The sequence below is a fragment of the Macrobrachium nipponense genome, chromosome 35 (genome assembly GCF_015104395.2).
Source record: "Macrobrachium nipponense isolate FS-2020 chromosome 35, ASM1510439v2, whole genome shotgun sequence".
Lineage (NCBI taxonomy): Eukaryota > Metazoa > Arthropoda > Malacostraca > Decapoda > Palaemonidae > Macrobrachium > Macrobrachium nipponense.
In genome coordinates, this window is record NC_061096.1 from 52,685,927 (window position 1) to 52,711,799 (window position 25,873).

Consider the following 25,873-nt stretch of genomic DNA (forward strand, 5'->3'; position numbering starts at 1 on the left):
CGTATGTTCTGATCGTCAAAAATAGAGAGAAAGCGAGAGAGAGAGAGAGAGAGAAAGAGAGAGAGAGAGAGAGAGAGAGAGAGAGAGGAGGAGGAGGAAAAAGAAGAGAGAGAGAAACGAGTGAGACATAAATGCTGTAATTGGCTGGCTCGGAGGATCGTGCGACTGAAAAAGCCAAGGGAATGTCACAAGGTCAGGGGTGATGCAATTATTTTGGTAATGGCATAGTTACGTGAATAGTAATTAGATAAGAAATGAGAGATAGTTGTATAATTTTTTCACGCACACGCGCTCACTCACGCAAACACATGTACACATAATGTATGAATATTTATATGAAACCTGTGTCTATATTTTATATATAACGTAACACACACACGCACACACACACACACACACACACACACACACACCTTTCACACCATACGAAGGGTCCAAGTACCCTGTGTTATTAAGTTCTGTGAATGAGTTATCATCTTACTTAATGTGGAGGAGAGAGAGAGAGAGAGAGAGAGAGAGAGAGAGAGAGAGAGAGAGAAGATCTGGTCTCCATGTAGTAGTAATTTTCTCCTGCCTGGCTTTTGAAATAGAATAGGGTAATCTTTTTTTTTTTTTTTTTTTTTTTTTTTTTTTTTGAGAAGAGAGAGAGAGAGAGAGAGAGAGATCCTTCCTAGATCCACCACCTCTGTGTCGTTATTCATGCCGTGTGGAGCGAAGGTCGTTACGCATTGATTAATGAATTGATAATGAGCGTATCATGCGAGCAACGTTCTTGCCGTCTTGGTGTGCGCGGGTATTTTGACACACGGGCGCCCTAAGCAAACGGAGGAAGTCATAGAAATTGATCCGTTTCCTGCCTCCGTCATCTTGGCATGTGGAAATCGTCACTGCCGATGTTTTATCAGTTTTTGTATCCTTGATGAGTAGCGTCTTCGCGTGATTGAAATTGATTTCGAAAATTAGTGCTTAACATTTGCTTACCATTTTAGTAGTTCGAAGACAGAATTCTCAGTTCGAAGACAGAGTTCTCAGTTCGAAGACAGAGTTCTCAGCAGATGAGGATTACTGGTCTGGAAAAGTGAGCAATTATTGCTCTGAGAGTTCGTCAGATGTTTTGCTGATAACCATCATCGTGTTATTTTTTTTATCTTTTGTCTTGTTATTTTCTTGACATGACTCATCATTAGGATCGCTTTTTGTTTTTATGTTAATAGTTAAATCTAGCAGTTTGAAAGCAATTGTGAGTTACTACGTTTGGTTTAGATTTTTGTTTCGTATGAGGGAATAATAGCGTCTGCTGTTCGAAGTTCATATCTTGTGCTACTGGATTATATTAGAAATGTCAGGAGTCCTGCAGTAGTACTCATTCTTATTTAAAAGAATTTTTTTTGCGTAACTCTTATTAGATAGCAAATGAAAAGCTCGATTTGTGCTTCTTCTAGACGCCTTGATAAAAGCAAGAAAACTTCAAATTGCTGCAATACATACCATTCTATTTATACATCAAGAAAAATTTGTGGCAATCCCCATTTATACTTGTTGGTTTAATTACTGTTGTCTCACATTATAGAGCCCCATTTTGGGGTCGATTTCAGCCTTGAGAGTAAATAATTCACAGATGGCTTCATCGACGCTACTACTCTGTTTAGTGAAGCTCCCCAACCCCTCTTCTAGTATTTCAAGCTAATTGAATAATTGTTATCTTATCTCTAATTTGTTCCGTGTGTGACTTCTTTAAATCTAGTTTAGCAGTCTCCCTTATTCTCGTATTTTACTTTATCGACACTCTTTTCTCTCTTTCCCCTCTACTTTATTAGCATGGAGCCTCATATGGCTCATCGTTGCAGCACTAAAGTAGTAAGGTTTGTTGCAAGCCTCATTAGTAACTCTGGGTGCTTCACCGTACACTCAAGTCGCCTCGTTGATTCAGGCTTGTATCAGCCAGAGTGTTTAAACTCTCCTATATACTACCTTTTTTTTAAGTGTGTAGTCTATGGTGTCCGTATTTCCCTCCCACGTACATACAGTCTTATACCAAGGCGATCAGAAACTGTCCTTTCTTTTCTAATGATTGGCCTGACACGTTTGACCCAGAAATTCTTTGACTGCTATGAAACCCTTGCTACCGATTTACCACAATCCACGCGTCAACACCAAGGCTGTTATATAAAAACTTTACAACACTTCGGGCAATGCTCTGTGCTAGCATAAGCTAACTTCATCTAGATCAACCATATAACCTGACGAACTGTAACCATTTTGTTGATGACTGATACCTCTGACTGTGGCGTATCTGCAGGTCGAGTGTCTATCCATATCGTGGGGGGGGGGGGGGGGGGGGGGGGGGGGGGGGGGGGGGGGGGGGGGGGGGGGGGGGGGGGGGGGGGAGGGGGGGGGGGGGGGGCGTGAGAGGTTGCATTCTGTCCGTAAAATTGGCGAGTTCGTTTCAAGTGATGTTTTGAGGTCTGTGGAGTAAGCTAGACTTGCAAAAGTTATAATATTTTTTTTTAAGATATCTTTTTATTGGTTTGTTTGTGTGCTTTAGTGTTTTACGTTGCATAGAACTAGTGGTTTATTCAGCAACGGGACCAACGGCTTTACGTGACTTCCGAACCACGTCGAGAGTGAACTTCTATCACCAGAAATACACATCTCTAACCCCTCAGTGGAATGCCCGAGAATCGAAATCGCGACCACCGAGGTGGCAGGCCAAGACCATACCTATCACGCCACTGAGGCGCTTATATCTTTTTATTGGTGTGTGAAGTGAAATTATGCATAATGTATGGATTGAGTGACTGTTTCATCTAAAATAGATTATCAAACGTAAAAAATAATTACTTGTACCTTAGATCATTTGTTTCCGGCGTCGATGGCAATCATTGTAGCAACGCCATATTGTTAAAATCAATAACTCAATCTACAAACAAACACACACTCATATATATATATGCGCAGAAGCCAGGTACTATGTCGTACCTCTAAGTAAATGGGATACAATCCAAAATGAAGTAAAATCCCTCTGTAGTCTAAAATATATATTTCTTGTGCAGGATTAAAGCTTTCGACCATCAGCTGTGGTCTTGTTCACTAGACCACAGCTGATGGTCGAAAGCTTTAATCCCGTACAAGAAATATATATTATAAACGACAGAAGGATTTTACTTCATTGTGGATTGTATGCCCAACATATGTATGAATATACATATGTAAGAGACAATCATTCCCTCATGTCTATTTTTAACGATAAAATGTTTTATAGAATCTTGTCGTCCCACGCTCAGTAAGTTCTCAGCCGGCGATCATTAGCAGATGATTATACAGCGGGCATCCCTCCTCGCAACGAAAGTAAAGGGAATAATGCCGAAAGCGAAAAAATAAGAAGAATAATAATAATACCGTCCTCCCTCGCATCCCGCCATTACCGGTGGTATGTTAATATTGTCTTTAATGATTCAACTCCGAACATCTCTTCCCTTTCGTGCGACAATTATTCATTCGTCTTTGCGGGGTCCCGCTGACGTTAATGACCGCGGCTTTGACATCGGTCTTCGATGTCATCTTTTCCTTTTGTTGCGAATTAGTTTTTCGTCGTTTTATTCGTCCATTATTCTGCCGTGCCAACTGACGGTTATGTAACGGAGGGTCGAAGGTAACGACGGTCCTTCACGCTGCATGCTTAAGAAAACGGGGCCAGTAGTGGCAAGGAGAGACTGACCTTGGGCTGTGTACGAGGGCAAATGAAACAGATACACAAGACAGCGTAATTATACACATCCTGTTTTATAGTGTAAAAATGGTTCTAAGGATATTTATGTCCATACGCAAATGTTTAGAATAGTATCATTTAAGAAAAATCCTTGTTTAATTTAATTCTGTTGGACGAACTGTATGAGCATAAATAGGATCTTTTTTTTTTTTTTACCATAGTGATGCACTTGTTTCGGCGACACACCAATTCGGTTTCACATAAATAGATCACGATTTTAGATTAAAATATTCAGAACCATATATCAAAGAGTAAATCAATAACATTATTCGTGACCGTCTGAGTGTCTTTTATCCAGGTCTCAAATGATTATTATTATTATTATTATTATTATTATTATTATTATTATTATTATTATTAATTATTTTATTATTATTAGTTCATGTAGGTCACTGGGCTTCGAGCAGCGGTCTAAAAGGTGACGTAAATGTGAACAGTAATTTTGCAGACTTATGAACAGTAATTTTGTCAGACTTATGAACAAGGACAGCGGCCTAAAAGTGACGTAAATGTGAACAGTAATTTGGTTGAACAGGACTGCTGAAGAATGTACACACACACACACACACACATTCTTATTTAACCAATGCACGTCATTATCTCTCGCCCAGCTCTGACGATAAGAGAGATCACGTTTTACTTCCCGGCTTCTACAGTCCATCCAGTATCGCCGAGATAAGACTTATCTCTCGTCAGCATGAGGAGGTCCTGGGTGTGGTGGTGAAGTGGTGTTTGTCTTTGTTTTTCACGTTCCCTTCAAAGTTTATCAAAGGGCTTATTTAGCAGGTGCGTGGGTGCGCGTCCAAGCCGACGCTATCACGAAATATTGATGATGAATATTGATGAGTTAGCTACGGACAACGGGGTAATTCAGCCGTGATTTGCGTGTATGTGAGGAAGCCTTCTTTTGGTTGGAAAAAAAAAAAAAAAAAACTCGTAGTGCGTACTGGTGACGTTGGTGAAATGGAAAGTCCCAGCGCAATGGCGGCTGGAGAGATCCGAAGTGAATTATTAAGTTAAACATATTTCATAAGGTTCTGATCTGATTAAAACCTAATTCAAAGATGAGATATTCTTTTGGATGGAAAATTGGAGGACGTTATCAAACTGTCTTTTACGGTTTTGTACTGAAAAATAAACATGATTACTGACTATTGCTATATAGTAGATTCACATCACCCGTGCATCTGATACCTAGGTCAGTCCCTTAGATGCACGGGTGATGTGAATCTACTATAGCGAACAAACTACGACCTTACTACAAACAAACAAATCATTCGAAGTCGAACAAAAGATTGCCGGAAGACGAAGAAAAAAATTCTAATTTCAGGGAGTGGAAAGATGGCGCAAGTAAGGGAACGCGTGTCGAGTGGAGTTAAAACGTTAATGAGAGACTATCTTGACCTCCGCGGACAGATATATATATATAGTTAATGGCCCTTCACATTGATTTACCGGGTAAAAAAAAAAGAAAGCAAACGAAACAAGAGAGCCCGAGTTCAAAAGCTCTTCTTACACCTATCCTCGTTACCCTCGTCCTCGGACCGAGGGCTCTTGACTTCATTGATCGGAATCGCTCTCCATGATTCGTTCATAAGATGATGTACTACTTCTTCGGCCGGGGAACATTTCGTAGACGAATACCACCTAAACGCATTCTCGCGGTTGATAGACACTGCACCACCGTCTCGGTTCTTGGAGATAATTTCTCTCTCTCTCTCTCTCTCTCTCTCTCTGTCTGTCTTTCTATATATGTATATATATACAATATATATATTATTTATATTTATTTATATATATATAGATATATATATATATATATATATATATATATATATATATATACGCCTTATTCTTTGTCCGATTCGTAATGCGACTAAGAATTCTACATATGAATATTTAAAGAGAGAGAGAGAGAGAGAGAGAGAGAGAGAGATCTTGTCCTAACCAAACTTCTGATCATTTAAGAACATTCTTGGATGATGAATAGTTTGGTCAATAATGAGGACGGGATCTCTCTCTTTCTCTCTCTCTTTAAATACACACATGTATAAATCTCAGCAACCCTAGGAACCCACCAGAGTAAGGCTTGTGTATACTTACCTGGAAAACTGGAATAACCAAATCGACGAAATTTCACCACATCGCATTGCGTACATGATATACTCTAAGGCAACCAGCCGCCCTTCCCCATTGCTTTTCAGAATATTATTATCAGGGACCCGACTTCATTCGCCAGCGACGCGGACTTGTCATGTTGATGAAAGAAACCGACTGGAAAAGAGATAGCGTTGGTCTCCAAAAAAGTTCTAGACACAAAAAGTCCAGCGTCCTGAAAGCCACGTGTGAGGGAGTGGTGAGACGTTTTTCTATTTTAGTCCATCCGAGGAGACATCGTGTGCTCACTTATGTGTAGTAGGAGTAGGTTTTACTGTTCATTCACAGTGTCCTAATGATTTCGTCCAGCCTTCTTTTAAACTCTTGTACACTGTTGCTGTTTACAACTTCAGGTGGCAGTTTATTCCACGTGTCACTTATCTTGTATGTAAGGAAGTTCCCACAATGGGATGTGTTGTATCTTTTCAGTTCTAGTTTCCATGCATTATTTCTTGTTTGGTTTTCGTTTAATGTAAATAGGTTACTGTCTACTTTTGTTATGCCTTTCAGTATTTTAAATGTTTCTATTAGTTGTCCTCGCAATCGTCATGTTTCTAAGCCATACATGTTCAGTTCAGGTTCTCTAGTCGTCTTCGGTAACCCATTTGTCTGATGAAGAGAGAGAGAGAGAGAGAGAGAGAGAGAGAGAGAGAGAGAGAGGTTGGATGAAGGTGCCTCCTGTCCTCATCATGCGCGTGGACATCTCCCATTGGAGAAAGCTTTGACCACCACATGTAGTCGTTAGCTCCTAATTCGTTTGTCAATTAGACTGTCGACCTGCGTGGCTTCGATTCGGAATGCGATTGTCTTCGCTTTGTTGTGCGAACCATTGATCTTCGTTCTGCTGGATCTCGTCCATTGTAAGGCTCCCCAGGCTCTCAGGGGCCTATTAATCAACTGGGTGTGGATCCAAAGCCCTAGCTGTCGTTCTCAAGGGTCAAAGACAATGAGATAGGACAGGAGACCGGGCCCTCAAGGGGGGGGGGACTGCGGTGGTCTTGGGCGGCTGGGGGCGTGTGGCGGGGTTAGTGAAATTTGAGAGACTGAGGAGGAAGATATCTGAAAGTGAAGTAAAGTTGAGCAAAAATGTGAGGATGACCATCATGAATGAGTAGAGAATAAATGAGTAGAACCACGGAGCATTACCGCTCATGGCGTTCGTCCAATTTTGCCCTTTTGTAAAGATCGAATGGTTGTCATTGTCGCTCTCCTAAACCAACGGGCATCACACTGAAGTTATGTGCTGTTTTTGTGGCCCATGTCGTTTCTCGTAACCTTCATGTTTCTAGTAATCTTCGTGTTTCAGCTCTGAGACTACGGAGCAATGACTTGTATACATTTTGTTTTGAGATGTTGATTGGTGTGGCCACTGACACGTCCTGGACCAAGAGGCGTTTAGTTTGTCTTTAAAGTTTCAAAAAAGGTCAAATGTTATCATAAAATAGAGGCGAAGGCGTTTGCTAAGAAGAAGCTTCTAATTTTTTTTTTTTTTTACAAAATTACTAGGTTGAGGTTTTCAAGATTTTATTAATAAGGACTAACTGTTCAGGCCAGGCCTATGAGAGATAAAAATATTATTTTGATTTCAGTGTTCCGTTTAAACTATTTGATAACAATAGCAATAGGTTTATAACAACTGTGCAGTATCATTTTCTATTATACAAATCGCCTTTGCTGTAGTTTATGCTGGTTGCAAAATTCGGCAGTTTATCTTTTTTAGTGATTTCTGGACCATGTTATGTCTAGGGGGTAATAAAAGTGGCATGCCACCCAGACCAGGACGCAGATTTAGTTTTCAAATCTTGCAAGTTTTTTTGTATTGTATTCGTCCTGTCATAATATTTTCAGCCCCACACCGTTATCGATCATGCATGCAACCTTAGAGATCCTTTGTTGGCCTAGGTTGTTCTAGAATCTAGAAACTGTCTACATATCTATCCGTCTATCTATTTGCGGGCTTGTCTTACTGAGTAAAAAAAAAAGGTCTATTATCTTGATTTTCATGTCACTCGCTCTGGAAGATTGCTGTTTTTTGTTCCAGAGAAGCACTTACTTCAAACAAGGCTCAAGGAGCAGCAACTTCATATCATAGAATGAGATAGAGAGAGAGAGAGAGAGAGAGAGAGAGAGAGAGAGAGAGAGAGAGAGAGAGAGAGAGAGAGAGAGTTCAATATGACTCCAGAACATTTAAGGGAAGGTCACGATACCGTCATGGAAAAGACTGCTTGCTTATACCGGGTGCAATCACGGTAATGCATGGCTGCAGTATGTGCGTATATATACGTGAGCGCATGCGCGTGTGCATATGTGTTTAAATAAACATGCCGTTTGTTGTGTCCTATTGCACAGTCAGTATTTTTAGGCTTTATGATCTTTACTACTTTCTGCATTACTTTTTTCCTTTGTTACATTAGGGGTCCAACTCTGTCGAGGCTCGCTTTGCTTATTAACATCTTTGGGTTTTGGGCCGTTCGTTATAAATATCTGCATATTTTGAATTAATAATGATAAAAATAGACCATCCTTTGCCTCCTCTCTTGCTTAATTGGGTTGGGTCTTGGTCAATAATAGCATTGTATTCTCCTCATGCGCCCAGGTTTCATAAACCTTTCGTGAATTCGTGAACGCACATTATCGAAATTTTATTCTTATTTATTGACCCGTTACGGCATGCGCGATTTTGTATATTTTTTTCCTTGCAGGTCAAGGAGGTCACAGGAGGTCACAGAGACTTATATGAGAAGTCAACAAATATTCCCGTTTTTATTGATGGCAGTAAATTCACACTCTCTCTCTTCTCTTCTCTAATTTGCCGACCGGGAGGTTGACCTTATGGTTAATATTTTTAGATAATAAAGTGATTCAATTTATATTCGCACGAAGAGAGAAAGCAGTCTAAATAATATATAACACAATACTGAATCAAATGAGAGTATGTAGTATTATTTTTTCGTGATTATTCAAGGTCAACAGAACAGGACAGGGGAGTACCATCCCGCTTCATCAGCGCATTCTATCATGCCTGAATACTCTGGGTAAATAATTAACTTTATTTACTCACGATAACATTTTACTTGATCGTTAATTAGAATTAACTCTGGGTTGAGCTGGATTCTTTTCCCTAAGTTTAGCCCGTTTATGAATGATGATGATAATATTAGTAATGATAGACGCCCCGTGTTTTGTGGCATTTATTTTTTTTTTTTCACTTCCTTCTCTCTTTTGTACAGCTTCATGAAACGATAAGCCCTGATGCACACACACACACACACATGTATATACATGTGTATATATAATGCATACACACACATATATACATGTATACATTTTTTTATAAGATTTTATAAAGAACATTCTCAGACCTCAAGAGGCAAACCTTAGGAATTCCCAGCTGTGGTCACACCCATAAGTGACCCTTCTCGCTACGTATTATTATTATTATTATTATTATTATTATTATTATTATTATTATTATTATTATTATTATTATTATTATTATTATTATATTCTAATTAGGCAATCAATGAATAGAAGAGACGCATAATCAAACCCAGATGAAAATTAGAAAGGAACAAACGCGACCGAGTAAGAAAATGTCATTAAATAGCAAGTAAAGAAACATAACCGGAAACAGTCTATAAATGTAAAGGGCGACATAAATGACAAGAAGCAGGATAATTGCCTCGTTGTTATTTTAAGACCCCGTGACTCACATCACTCACTTCACGAGTCCTACTCATCCTACGCTAAACTCAAGTTCACGTCAGTCACACATCAAGGTCTCTTGTGTCACCCGATGTCCCACGACCATCATCTCTCTTAGATGGGCAGAGTCCTTAAAGTCCACACCAGGCTTATTTCCACTTTGTATCGAAGACACTTCTTATTGTATCTTGTTTGTTTGTTTGTTTGTATGGCGTTTTAACGTTGTATGGAACCAGTGGTTATTCAGCAATGGGACCAACGGCTTTGCGCGACTTCCGAACCACGTCGAGAGTGAACTTCTATCACCAGAAATACACATCTTTAACCCCTCAATGGAATGCCCGAGAATTGAAATCGCGGCCACCGAGGTGGTAGTCCAACACCATACGACCACGCCACTGAGGCGCTTTTAATGTATCTTGTGAATTGAAGTCTTTCATAGATGGACGAAAGCGATATTTTATTTGGTGCGATGGAGGAATAAGAGGTTTGTATATGACTCATCGTGAAAGAGCCACTCATTTCCTTCGCTTACTGTTTGTGTGATGTTTATCCCAAGAATACAACTGTTTGTTGACAGCTCCAGCACTTTTCCCACGACTACTACTACTGATACCACTCATACTACAGCTGTCACTGTCTTTATCATTATATATTTCAGTAGATGAAGCTTCCCAAGGAATGTTGGTATTAACCTCCCACAGGAGACACGACACTGCACCAGTAACTGATCATGATACATCGCTAGTGATTTGTTATCGGCCTGGGGGAGGCGGCGCGAACCCGCGACATGCCACGACGCTAGTCACCATACGCCAATGATGAAATGATCGAAATGCATAGCATGTGTATATATAGGCTATTGAGTCACGGTCACGTTGGAACTCCATCTATTATGATTATACTTCTAATATCATCATCGTTATTCTATCAGTTTATCAGCTATGGTAATAAAGACCCTCTTTCATGCGTACCCTATACTACTTGAACTGAGAGTAATTCGCTCTGCAAATTCACGCCGTTCGGAAAAGTGGTATCCGTTAAGTACGACCTTCGAGGCGTATCAATCTCATATCTCACGTATAGCGTGGTCGGTATGGTGTTGGCGTAACACCTTGGTGGCCGCGAGTTCGATTTTCGGTCATTCCAATGAGGTGTTAGAGATGTGTATTTCTGGTGAAAGAAGTTCACTCCCGACGTGGTTCGGAAGCCACGTAAAGCCGTTGGTCCCGTTGCTGAATAACCACTGGTCCCATGCAACGTAAAAACGCCATACAAACAAACAAACAAACGTCTACATTATGCTCATCAAATTTATCGTTTAAGGTGACGCCAGATCGGCGCGCATCTCCAACCTGAGGCTGAACTTTGTACGCCAAGCCAGCGGGTTCTTCCGTAATACCATACGAGCGAACATGCGTGGCTTCGGTAATTCCTGGATATCTTAGCCCACTGGATGCCAGGTCATCTCACACACGAGGCAGGGTAGGTTATGTCACCGAATGGTGAGGGAGAAACTTCAAGTCGTAGCATTGCACATGTAATGCTTCCTTCCTTAACAGCCCTCCATTATGTTACGTGACAGGGATGGGTGATATGACGTACTTAGGCCTAATGCATAATGAGACAACATTCCGTAATATTGGCTACCTTATTAACATTCAGTTCACTTGGATGTAGACGTGAAGATAGACATCATCCAACAAAATTGGTCACAGACAAGAAAATTGAACAGTGTCATTGTTTAAGGATTGATTGATTGATTTGTGGTTAAAACTGGCGTCACAACATACTATCTGAAGAAGTGTCTGGGAAACGCATATGTATCTGATGTATCTTATTGATCACAGATGTCTAATCAATATGCACTACGGCAATCAATCAACAATAATCATTATTCGACCGCGTCTTCTGCATTACTGGAATGAGGTCAGACTGTACCTCTGTGGGAAAGCGAGGAATTACAAACACTATATTCGTGAGAGAGAGAGAGAGAGAGAGAGAGAGAGAGAGAGAGAGAGAGAGAGAGATACCCTTCTAATTAAGGGGAAATTGGATTTATCTTGGGCTTTCATTTTTTCAAACCGCTTCGTATTCTTTCTGGTCAAGCCTCTCCTCCCTCCCTCATCTCCTCCAACTTCAATACACCACCCGGCCTGGGCTACGTAAGGACACAAGGGTGCTCGCCTCCTCGCAAAAAGGAGAAGCAGAAGAATATAATACTTGGCCAACAAAAGCCGCGAGCATTTTCGCTGCAACCCTCGGCTCTCTCTCTCACTGTCTCGCTCTCTCGAGTGTTGTGGAGAAAATCATTGTGTGGAAGAAAGGGAGGAATCAATACCAGCCAAACGACTTGGCCACGATTGCCACAAAAGCTTTTAAACTTCTTACTTGTGCTGGATAGGAATTGGGATAGCATGAAAACTGCCCCGTTGTTGTTGTTATTACTCGGCCGGTAAAAATGGTTCCTTGTTTCGCCGGTAAATGGATGCATGTGGGGCGAGCGACCTTCTTCTTCTTCTTTTTTTTTTTTTTTTGCTTAATCATGGAATCTGTGTCAGTTGAGATTTTAGGCGTTAGTGTCGGGTGACTTGGGTTTTATGTGTAATGATATATAATATATTATATATATATATATATATATATCTATATATATGATTTATATTTATATATGCACGTATGTATACATATAATATATAATATATATATATATATATATTATATGTGTGTTTGTGTATAGATTTACAAATATATACATGAATATATACATATATAAATATATTCAGTATATATATATTCTATATATATATATAGATATATTCATGTATATATATACATGTATATATTATATATGTTATATTATTATATATATATAGATATATATAATATATATATTATATATATATATATATATATATATTCAGAGGGAATTTTTACGCATTTTGATTACTAGCAATAAGCTTATTTTTAGATCTCCCTGCACTCAAGTTGCAGGCGAAGTCTGGGAGAAAAATATGAGGGCGAATTTTTGCAGCTCCGAAATTTTCTACTAAATATATTACGGTGTTGGGGGGTCCGGGTGGGGGGTGGGGGGGTTCGGAGTGATACACCGACCTTCAGCGGGGTTGTGGAGGTGGGTATGGGTAGGGACTGGCCCAGGAAGTGAGGGAAGTTGGGGTTGAACTTATTTACCCGAATTTTTCTAGAGGTTTGCGAGTCGCTCAGGGGAACATGCCGAAAGTAGCAACAACTTTGCGTTAATATTGGATAGAAGTTATTCACATACTATATATGTCACTTATTACAGTGCAATTTTCACATGCTTGCATGCACACAAACGCCCATTTACCCATACGCTCTCACACACACACACACACACACACACACACACACACACACGGAATCTCATACACTCTCATCTCTTCCATTCACACATACAGACGCAGTGGTCGCACAAATACGTTATATCTCTCGTATTTTATATTTTATACACATATACGCGCACACACTCACTCAACGCATAAATGCATTGTCACATACACGTACAATATAACGCACACACATCTTAAACCCAAGCACACATGGCAATAAGACCACTCGCACGCACAGAAACACATTGCAACTTGACCAAGAGGCCATTTTAACTTCTCCGAAATAAGTTATTAACTGCGAGGTACTTAGCGCGAACAGCCACTTGCTGGCCCGAGCAACGTTGCATGTTGCACACATAGATCAATGTCGGCCTCGTAATTTTTTCGACAGAGCGTAATGTGCTTTTCACGCGGCTCGGTTGCCAGTTAGAAGGCCGCCCTAGAAAAGCGTTATTGGTTTATTGATGATTGGCTGATGGGTTAGTTTAAACGGCCAAGTGGCTAATCCATGCAACGGTCATGACATCAGGAACCTTTGTTTTCGTACCACAGGCTGAGTTTCCGGTTGAAACGGCCCCTCTACTATTGCAGGATTCATTTTGGTTGTCCAAATTAATCTTCGTGGGAAATGATGTAGCGTATATGGTGGTAATTCCACACGTTAAATCAGTTCCCCCGAAGACGAATTTGAACCGCCAAAATAAATTCTTCAAAATTAGTTTCCATTTCATCCAGGTCAACCGGAAACAACTTTGTTTTGAAGGCAAGATTTTTTTTTTTTTTTAAGATCTGAAAATGGGTGAAGTTTACAAGATTTTCGACTGAAAATTTATCATTGATTGATGAATTCAGCGCACTAAACTGCAATACCATAGGCGTATATCTTTGGCATATATAATATATAGATATATATATATATATATATATATATATATATATATATATATATATATATATATATATATATATATATATATTTATACATAGCATCAAGTTTTATATATTTCGTGATCAAGTTATTCATATATACAAATTTATATATATATATATATTATATATGTATATAGTATATATATATATGATTATAATCACTTTAGCACGTGATTCATTTATCACACATATCACACTATCACACCCCGCCTCTTATTTTTTACCTGTGGATATGTGATTATATATATATATATATATATATATATATATATATATATATATATATATATATATATATATATAAATATAATACTTGATCAACAAATATATTAAAGTGGATGCTATATACGTATAAATAAAGGTGATGCCACGGAGGAAAATGAAAGGACGAGAATTGCCAAGATCTTTCGGTCTATCGGTCTACACGACCCTTTACTTGAGGCACAGCCTTTATATATATATATATATATATATATATATATATATATATATATTATATATATATATAATATATATATTTATATATATTATATATATATATATATATATTTATATATATATATAATATTGAATATATATAGAGAGAGAGGAGAGACGAGAGAGAGAGAGAGAGAGAGAGAGAGAGAGAGAGAGAGAAGCGGCAGAATAAACTATATAAATTAGCCAAATTTATCGGTAAAATAGAAGTCGACAGAACCTAAACTGTCATCCTTTGTCATCCTCAATGAGGTTCCGGAGCCCGGAGCCTGCAATTTTGGACGGATCGAAAATTGACGGCGAATCAGACTATCGGCGGTAAAATTGAAGTCAGTCTCCTTCGCGATCCTGTGAAGCCGCCTTAACCAACATACGTGACTTCATCTTTGCCTCCCATGATGGCTTATTCGCTCTATATATATTTTGGCGGTTTGATGCTTAATTTGCCGGGAGACATTTCCGCGCAGTGCCGTTTTCAAGTTCGGGTTCCTGCGAGGTTCTCCTCTGAAGTTTCTCGATATTTTTTTAAGCTGAAATGTCAAAAATATTGTGCATTAAAAATTAATCTTTTTTGTTCTTTACATATTTATAAGTTGGTTTTGCCTGTACTTTGTAGTGTATGACCAGGGGCTCAAGCCTACCTCAAGTCTTGTTGCCAGCGCCTTCAAAAGTACCTTCAAGATTTTAACGAAAGGCGCGAATCTCGACCGAATACAGATGGCTTGCATCTCTCCATCCCCTTAGTTGCGACCCGTAACTACCAACTAATTAAGCTTTAACACGAAGTCGGCCTCATTCGAGATAAAAAAAAAAAAAAAAAAAAAAAAAAAAAAAGTACCCATTGACGGATGTAAGCCGTCAGTCAGATTACGCAACCTATTTAATTGGTAAGACCGAACCCCGCAGAGAGATAGCAGTTATCAGCTGATAAAGCATCCTGTGTGAACGATTGGATAAAAAAGAACACTGGAAACCCATGAGCCTTTTATGGGAGCCATTCGTACCCTTTGTGGGAGACGACGAGTATAGTTTAGTATTATTTATTTATTTGTGGAGGTTCTGCTATACGTGCACAGCTACTACTTGTATTACTGTTTATGTGTTTGTGTAATTGCCACTTTGTTAACTTGTCTTAGTATGTTTGTTTGATATTGATAATTTAGTCTTTTGCCAATTACATATGTTTAATAATGATAATTTTGTTACTTGTCAGTTACATTTGCTTGATATTGCAAATTTTTTATTTGCCAATTACATTTGTTTAATAATGATCATTTTGTTATATGCCAATCACGTTTTTTTAATAATGATCATTTTGTTATTTGCCAATTATTTAATTCTCCCTCTTTCCTCTGCTAGTCTTCTAATCCGAACAATAATAAAGATCGCAATTGTAATTGTAAATGTTATTATGATGGATGCTTTAACTTTACACAAATATCTTTTTCTGTCATTCATGTATATTTTAGCGTCAACGCACACACACACACACACACACACCACACACACACACACACACACACACATATATAATATATATATATATATATATATATATATATATATATATATATAGATATAATATATATATATATGATATATATATAATATATATATATATATATGTACATGGTGTCCATAAAGTACCCAGTACCATTCTGAGCAATAAATACTTGTAATTATACTGGAACTTTATGGACACCCTATATATATATATATATATATATATATATATATATATATATATATATATATATATATATATATATATATATATACTATATTTATATATATATGTGTAATATATATATATATATATATATATATATATATATATATAACACACTTCCGTTGATAAGGAATTACGACTGGGAATTACAATTAAGCCATTTCGGAAGCTCAGCTAGTTATTTTTATACTTGGGATTTACGTCGTTATTCCGTTTCCTGTCCATTTTACAGAAATACCTCACTTTCTCTATAGCTACTTTCCTCATTCAAGTGTACATATGTGATGTAAGAGGAGTTGCATCAGCAGGAATACACGGTTTTACCCCGGGTCAATCTGGTGTTACTTCTCTTCAAGTTAATAGAACGCTGCTGCTACATTGCAGCAAGCACATATACTGTCAATTCGTAGATTCAGGTTAAAACACTGACAACTCTTCGGGAGAATTTGCTTGGATGCGTCCGTCGAGTAATGTCGTGACGTCACATACCGTCACTTTAGAATAAAAACTATACATTTATGAATAAAGAAATGGTCATTGTGTCACGAATCTTGAAATAGAGAAACATATCCAGGGTTATGTACATGTACATACTTATTTAAAGATAAATCTGTACTGAGACCTTTCGGGAATCTGTTCGATTTCCCTGTACCTATACTATCTGGCGCGGTGATGTTGAAACGCTAACCAAGTAAACATAAAAAGATCCAATTTGCTCAGTTTCGATTTATCCGTTTCCTATCACATCTTATAGACACTAGTCAAAAAGTATTTGTTGATATTCAGTGATACGTTACTTTTTACCACTGGGGCAGCAGGATTGATATCACATATGTATGTACCTACATACACAACACACGCATATATATATATATATATATATATATATATATATATATATAATATACTATATATATATATATGCACATGTATGTATACACACACAGAGGGGCAGCAGGATTGTTATATACTCACATATGTATGTACCTATACATACGCACACATACACATATCTATATGTACGCATGTTAGTCTATATGGATATATGGATACACACATATTATATATTAATATTATATAAAGCGTGCTTCAAGGTACTTCATTTAGTATCTCTCTCTCTCTCTCTCTCTCTCTCTCTCTCTCTCTCTCTCTTTCGTGTACGCACTGCCAAAAGATGAGTTACGTCATCCTGAAAGGGTTGTAACCCTAACCTTTAATTTCACCAATGACATGTATGTAAGTTAAGAGCCAGACCCTGTCCGTCGATGTTTACCTTCTGCGAAACCCAGCCGCGGCACCGCCCCCCTTTTTCAAATACCCGAGACGACCCACCCACCCACCGAGACTGACTGCTCGTTTACCCAGTTCTTGCCTTCGTTTCAGAGGATGAGAGCGTGAAGAGGAGGCTCCGAAGGGCACGTCAATTTGACTGAAAGGCTCCGGCGGACCGCCGAGGGGGACGTGGAGGAAAGGGGAGAGTAGGAGGGGGAGGAGGAGGGGGAGAAACGACCGAGGGAGAGCAGAGGGGATATGCCAGCCGCACGCTCCTCCTTCCTGGGAGAGAATCTCAATGTCGATTCAGCTGTCTCCGCAACTTCGCTTCTGTCTTTTACAGGTATTTTATAAGACCCTGCTTCTGGTTGTCTTCTCTTTTTTTGTCTCTCGCTCTCGTCTCAGCAGTTTCAATTTCGCAACTTTTTCCTTTGTCCTCAGCTTCTCCCAATCCCTCTGTTACCTCTCCCATCTCTTTTTCTTCTCAGATTCCATCTGCTTCTCTCATCTCCGTAACTTCTCTCATCTGCACCTCTGTCATTCCCCCTGTTTCTGCTACTTACGCATTGCCTCTCATCTCCGCCACTTCTCTCATTCCTTCTGCTTCTCTCATCTCCGCAGATTTTCTTATCTCCGCCACTTCTTTCATCTCCGCAAATTCTCTCATACCTTCCATTTCTCTCATCTTCCCGCCAGTTTCATCCCCGTCTCCACAACTTTCTCCTCATTCCCCGCTATTTCTCTCATATCCCAATTTCCAATTTCTTCATTCCATAATACATCCGCTCAATATCCACAACTTCTCTCATTCCTTCTATTTCTCTCATATCCACAATTTCTCTCATATCCACGACGTCTCTCATTCCTTCTACTTCTCTCATCTCTGCAACTTTCCTTATCTCCGCCACTTCTCTCGTCTCTGCCATTGCTCTCGTATCAGTAACTTTCTCATCTCCGCCAAGTTACCTTATCTCTTTCATGGCTAATGATGCGCTAATTCCCCCCCCCCCCCTCTCTCTCTCTCTCTCTCGCTCTCATCTCTCTCTCGTCTCTCTCTCTCTCTCTCTCTCTCCTTAATGTTCATCATCCATCTCCTCTTCTTTATATTGCTAGGTTATATATTCTCAATATGATTAGTATTCGTAATTTGTGTCGTTTGCGAGATGTTGTAATTTTATTTCATTATGTATTTTTATACAATTCGTAAATGTCTGTTTTAATGTCTTTCGTCATTATTCTCGTTTCTTCGTAATATTCCTCACCTTCTGTCATCTCTCCATTTCCTTCTTTGCGCAATCTGTTTATTCTGTGTCTCTTTCATTAACCTTCTATTAGAAATTTCATTGTGTCCCCTGTTTACGATCTTTTTTATTTCTGTCTTCGTCCACATATATGATCTTGGATAATAAATTCGAATTATTGTTAATAGACACCTTTCTCTCTTCTCTCTCTCTCTCTCTCTCTCTCTTTTAATTTTCTCGTTACCAGACAAATTCCAAGTCTGCTTGCGATAACCGAGCTATAAATTCAGCCGACCGATAGCCCTATCTGTAGCCAAGTCTTGGCCTTAATTTAATTTGTAAAGTATTGCCACTGATATCTTTTTTTATCGCGAAGAAGTTCAGTTAATTCTTCCGTCTGACTGCCTATTAAAGAATGGAGAGAGAATTGCTTTTCACTTTGATGGCCATACTTTCTATTTTTTGTTTAAGCGTCTTTCTCTCTTAGAAAAAATTACTTAACCTTGATGGCAATACGTCCTATTTTTTCTCTCTCTCTTTCCAAAGTTGCTGTATCCTTCCTAGCAATACTTTCTATTTTCTTGTTTAATCTTCTCTCTCTCCCACACGCTCTTCCTTCACCTTCTCAAACTCTAAACTCTCCCTCTCTCCTCTCTACTCCATCTCTCTCTCGTCTCTCTCCTCTCTCTCTCCTCCCCCCTCTTCTCTCTCTCTCTCTCTCTCTCTCTCTCTCTCTCTCCTCTCTCCTTCGTCTATCTTCCTCGAAATCTCTCTCTCTCTCTCTCTCTCTCTCTTCTTCTTCTTCTTCTTCGTCTTAGAATTACGTAACGTGTGTGCATGGTTTTGCCAAAGAGCATGTTCACCCTGTTTGTTTATGTTTGCATGTTTATAAACCAACTTATTTTTGGCTGGTGCTGTAAAGCTAAGTACCACAGGCTCTGTGTTTGACCATCTCTTTACTCTTTTTTTTCCCCTCGAGAGAGAGAGAGAGAGAGAGAGAGAGAGAGAGAGAGAGAGAGAGAGAGAGAGAGAGAGAGAGAGAGAATCGCTTCATGACAGTCCTCTTCGTTGGCAAATGTGGCTTTTGAACCCTCCAAGTATTTGCCTCCTGTAGAGTATTTTTGGCATGAAATTAAATAAATATATGTTTTAAACTCTGTCTGTCTGCAATGTTTACGATGAATAGGATAACACTGAACGTGTCAGATGAGAGTTGCAGTGTGTTGATAGAAATGTCATGGGCCAAATGCAGTTAGAGCATTGATAAACGTTCGATTTTCGTCGTTTTAGAATAACGCATTAGAAGATAGCAAATTGTGTATGTATTCACACGTTTGTGTTCTTGATAGGGGAGTGAGTGTGTGTGTTTGTGTGTTAAGTGTGTGTATAACGACAAGCAAATTATAATAATCTTAGGATATAAGAAGACTTAAGTTCTACTGATGCACACTAGTCAACTGTCTGAGTTATATTGATTACCATCACTAATTGTTTTCGTCTCAACTCTGTTTACACATATTTTGTACACCCTCCAGTATCCCCCTTTGCAATATGCACCGTTGCACAATAGTTCTGGCAATCTGTGGCTAATATTAATGGGAAACCTCTCCAAATGTGAGCAGGACTGATTTATCAAGTTATCAGTCCTTCATTGTGAAAACCTCTTTCAAGAAAATATCATTTTAACCATCAAGAACTTCCTGGTTCCTACAAAATTCTGAATATCCTGACAAATAACTCAATAGATTTAAAAAAAAACAAAGTCTTAATGTACAAATTACTCTATAAAAGATTGAAAAGTATTTGATGCCATTGCAACAAATTCCGATTAGGAGCTGCAAAAGAATTTCTTGTTCTGTGTCCAGAACCGGCCAGACATTTGATTGGAAATGATTCGGTCCAAATGTTCAGGAAGAAGAAAATTCGCTCTTAGCCCTATGAAGGAAAGGAGGAGCCAAGGCAAATCCAATCCTAGTCCGGATTAGGGAGCAGAACTGGGTGAATAATCTGAGTTCGTATTAGTTCAGCTTGACTAGATTATTTATGCCAGAATTTCTCACCAGTTTTCTTTGGCACTTGCACTACCACCGTCCATGTCTTAGCGATTTCTAAGGGCACTAATACACTTCTATCCTGATATTTGTATCGCGTAGACATTTACGACAAAAAAATATTCTGTACATTTGGATTTTACTTCATCAGTTATCATGAGACCTTAATCAGCAATGGCCATTTGCCAGTTTCAGAAATTCAGTTTGTGTCTCACATATTATTACTTTGGGTTCACTTAGCTGAAAAGATCAACCGTGAACCTCATCCACAGTCATACATTGCAAAGGAATTCAGATCTTACCCGCAATTGCTATAGTAGATTCACATCAACCGTGCATCTGATGTCCAGGCCAGTCCCTTACGACGCTCCTGATTGGCTGTTGATAAGCCAGTCACGGGGCTGGAAGCTCTCAGTCTCTTTGAGAGAGTTCACATAGTAGGAATGTATGTTCCACCTCTCCGGAGGGATACTTTCGAAAGACGTATCCCTCAGGAGAGGTGGAACGCACACCCTGCTTATGTGAGCTCTCTCGAGAGACTGAGAGTTTTCTAGCCCTGTGATTGGCTTATCAACAGCCAATCAGGAGCGTCGTAAGGCACGGGCCTATAGACATCAGATGCACCGTTGATGTGAATCTACTATAGTCATTTCCTTGAGGCGAAATAATTATAATCAGAATCTTTCTGTACTGAATATGATAAGCCTGTGGTTTTACAGTCATTCCTTTCCTTGTGGGCCCAGATTCCATTGCAAGCAGGGTAATCGAGCATCTTGGCATCTACGGCAAGGATAGGATCGGCATTGAGGCTCCTTAACCAGGAGATGGACTTTGAGCAGGGGACTCAGACATGCCACTCCTCCAAAAACGACACAGGTATTAAACACGATCATGGCAGGTGAATGGCGTTCGATCTCCTCTTTGGTTTAATCACCCGCAGTTTCCTTAACAGTATAGAGTGTGTCTGCGTCTCACTTTACGAAGGAGGTCTCACAAGCAAGTTTGATATCTCGTTGCTGCTGAACTTTGTATCTATAAGTAGCCAGGTGTGTGGACAATTCAAGTAGCGTCAGTTTGCCTCTGTGGTATCACACACAGGCTTTAGTTTTTACAACCGTACTGGCTACATGGTCAAAAAGTTTAGCAGATCAATGACAACAGATGGCATTAAACATGATTGTGCGACTCAGTCTTCACTTTAACTGTTTGAGTTTATGTGCATGACAGGCAATGCCCTTGCATGTAGGGTATTGTTTATTTATTTATTTGTTTATTTTTTTTTGCCTCTGCTACATTCATGGTTGCTTCCTGTTTTGTTTACCTCTCAGAATTGCATTGTGTTTCGTCTATTTTTTCAAATTGCAAATTTGTTTACTTTTAAAGGCTGCCTTGTTTTTGTTTTTGCTTGCGGTCACTGTGCATTACATGCTCGTATATTTTCGCATGCTTTCATGTGTCTAGCGTGGGATGCTTTCTTTTGCTGCTCTGTGTGTGCTATTTTGAGAAGATTCTTTTTTTCTAGAAATGCATCTTTACTGCTCTGTCGCTATAGATCTATATAATAATATATATAATATATATCATATATATATATATATATATATATATATATATAGTATATTTAATATTATATATATATATAGATATAGATGTAGCACGACCTTTACTAAATACTATATTGTATATAGCTTACTACGATGTGTGTGTGTGCTGTTACATATATATATATATATGTATATAGATTGTATATAATATATATATATATATATATATATATATATATTATATAATATATATGTATATATATATGTACATATATATGTACATATTATATATATATAATCATATAATTATATATAATTTCAATATATATTATATTTATATATATATATATTTTATTTATAATATATAATTTTTTTTTAATTTTTTATATAATTTATATATATAGTATATATATATAATATAATATATTATAATATATATATATATATATATATATATATGTGTGTGTGTGTGTGTGTGTGTGTGTGTGTGTGTGTACATATATAATCATATATGTATATAGATTTTTATATTTTATATATTATATTTATATATATATATATATATATATGTATATATATATGTACATATATATATATATATATATATATATATATATATATAATAAACATTTATATTCTGTACATATCTAATTTGACTTCTTAGCTTGATGCACATCTGTATTGCAGTGCATTTTAACTGTGCTATCTCCACAATGGACGTTACATTTTATGCGTTTTGATGAAAATGTAGATTTTGTCTCCTCAGCTGACAAATGGATTCCTGACGAGTGCTTTCTCTCCAAATGACAGCGGACTGTGAAGCGATGCTCTAATGGAAGCGTCATTTTCTCTGTGGCCGCGTTTTGCTTTTAACGATCCATTTCGTAACTGTTACACACTCATTATTATTACTACTTATTATACTATTATAAGATTTAATGTATACCACTGACTGTTACGTAACCTCCTTCCTGGGAACACCCTCCGTTATAGAAAAGGGCTTATTTGCAAAAGATTAAAAATAAAAAATTGATATTCCGCTATTCTTGAAGTCGAAGTCACTCCTAGATTGACCATTTATATCCTTAATGACATCAGAGGTAAGATATGATATCCACGATTCACCAAAGCATTCAAAGTAACCTGAAATCATTTTAACCACCGAATTCAAGACGACTTGGAGTAAGGTTCTGTTCCTCCCTTTACGAATCCTTCAGGTACGTAAGTTTGTTTTTCATCTTGCGAAAGAAAGCTCGACGACTTCCGTGCAAAAAAGTACGAAGTTTATGGCAGGAGTTATGCAGTCCGGATGGCGTGGGATTTAATGGGTAAGCACACACGAGCTGTATACATACATGCACACGCACATACGTGTATTGACGCGTTCATCAGAATGGGGGAAGAGTGGAAACAGAGAGCTGCGCGGCTGCGCCGCCCGCTGCTGTGCTGTTTCAGAAGCCTGGCAATGATGTGACTACTTCACTGTCTCCTTTCTTTCCCGCCGTTCTTCTCAGGTGCCCACCAATCTCTCTCTCTCTCTCTCTCTCTCTCTCTCTCTCTCTCTCTCAACGTCCCACCTTCTCAGCAGGTTGTGTCTTAAGTAAATCCTCGCAGGGATACAATTGGTCCGTTGGGATGACACAACTGAATTTTCTGCAAGATAATGGCCATTTTGTTTACACGATATTTGATTTATTACCGGATTGGTTTTTTTTTTTTTTTTTTTTGGGGGGGGGGCATTATTTTCTTGAGGAAAAGGAAAGTGGATGATATTTTTGATGACCTTATTCCCTGCGCTTGAGTGAAGGTTCATGTCACTAGCAATGGTTTTGGCCATATGGTAAGGATATGTTTTAGAATTCAAGGCTTCTATTACTGGTTACTTGCTTAAATTCCATTTATTACCCAGTGTTACCATTAAAGGTAGCGCAAACTATAATTAGAATGCAAATACCATATGAGATTTTTATGTTAATTTGTTTTTTCAAAGTAAGGGGCGTGCAGTTAAATAGTAGTACTATTTTATAGCGCAAGCCTTCAAAAAGGAGGTTGTGCTGTAAAATGGTACTACTACGTATTCGCTTGCCTCTTCCCTACTAGAGAAAAAGGCAATACAAGCGAAGAAACGTGGATGGGAGGGGAGAAGGGAGTTAGTTAGCAGGGGGTTGGGAGGGGGGCGCTGAGACCAGCCTTAAATGATGAACGTTAGATTTCGTGGCTTTGATGCGAAACGTTGCGTAAAATCGTGATACTGCAACACTGACATGGCGAACACATGAAGTTCTTAAAACGCTACAATCGACTCAGACCTCATGACATTTAAAAAGAGGATTGGGTTCGAGGCCAGAGAGTTAAGAAAGCTTCCCCGAGGTCTTTGGAAACTTCAGAATTTCCGTTGATGGAAAGCTCGAGTCGTATTATTGTTATTAGTCTTACTAATGTGGTCGTTTGCACGTAGTTTATAACGGTAATAATTGGTGAAAAGTGTCATATGTATATCCGTAGAGTTATACAGATTTCCATTTACTGGTTAAAACTATCGTTGTAGTAATTATCATTATTATATGCAAAGAGAGCAAATTCATGTAGAACACATGGAAAATGAACAAGAAGTAGCATGTAGACATCGTTTTAAGAAAAGTTTTGAAAACACATTTAGCAAAACATGTTTTTCCCGCCATGCTCAGCTTCTTATAAACGCACCGACGACAGCATAGCTATACTCTGTTTTTTTCCATCTGTCCATCCGCCTGTGGTGTTTATGTATGGTAACACTGCGTCCCGGGCTTTAAATAGTTACATTCAACGATTATAATAATATCCTATTTCGAATATTAACGGTGTAACTTGCATACAGTAGATTATTAAAACACTTTTCAGTTGCAAATGTACACCCAGATATCCTTTTATTTACCTAAAACTTACACATAGCGTAACTATATAAAGCCCGGAACACAGTGTTACCATACAAAAACACCACAGGCGGATGGACAGATGAAAAAAAACAGAGTATAGGCAAGTCAATTCTTTCTATTGTAAGGCTATTGAACGTAATCAGAGGAAACTTTTAAATAAGAAAGTAATTTTGATTTATTTGGGTAAAATTGTTCATAACTGAAGAACAAAACGATAAAAAAATACATCGGATCAGTTGGTATAGGCTTAGTATTTACTTGGCCGAGATTCTTTTTGGTATTTGTATCATTCTAGGTTCTCTTTCTGTGGCATGTTGATTCGATAACTTTTACCACAGAGAACTTATTTTTGCACTGCATATTCGAAATGAAGTTGCACTTAGAATAGGGTACTACAACTATATATTATATATAATATATATATATATATATATATATCATATGCATATATATATGCAAAATAAAAACACTGTATCGTGCTTCTAATAAATCAATAGAGGGATCCACAGTAATATCCTTGTTTATCTATATAATATATTTATACAAAGCTTAAAGCTTTCGTCCATCCTACTGTGGACTTGATCACTAAGCAAAAAAGCTTAGTGATCAAGTCCACAGTAGGATGGACGAAAGCTTTAAGCTTTGTATAAATATATTATTATAGATAAACAAGGATATTACCGTGGATCCCTCTATTGATATATATATATAT

At 38.2% G+C, this 25,873-nt stretch overlaps 1 protein-coding gene across 3 annotated transcripts in view; it reads left to right on the forward strand.

Moving 5' to 3' along the window:
* LOC135208773 (serine/threonine-protein kinase NIM1-like) overlaps positions 1-25,873 on the forward strand; it is a 101,456-nt gene that overhangs the window by 41,852 nt on the left and 33,731 nt on the right. For 2 of the 3 annotated variants that reach the window (XM_064241288.1, XM_064241289.1), the window contains one exon: positions 17,522-17,753. In XM_064241288.1, the coding sequence (XP_064097358.1) occupies positions 17,669-17,753 (85 nt within the window). In that variant the 5' untranslated portion in view covers positions 17,522-17,668. Of the gene's footprint in view, positions 1-17,521; positions 17,754-21,445; positions 21,579-25,873 lie in introns of all 3 variants that reach the window. The other variant, XM_064241290.1, reaches the window with a different exon arrangement.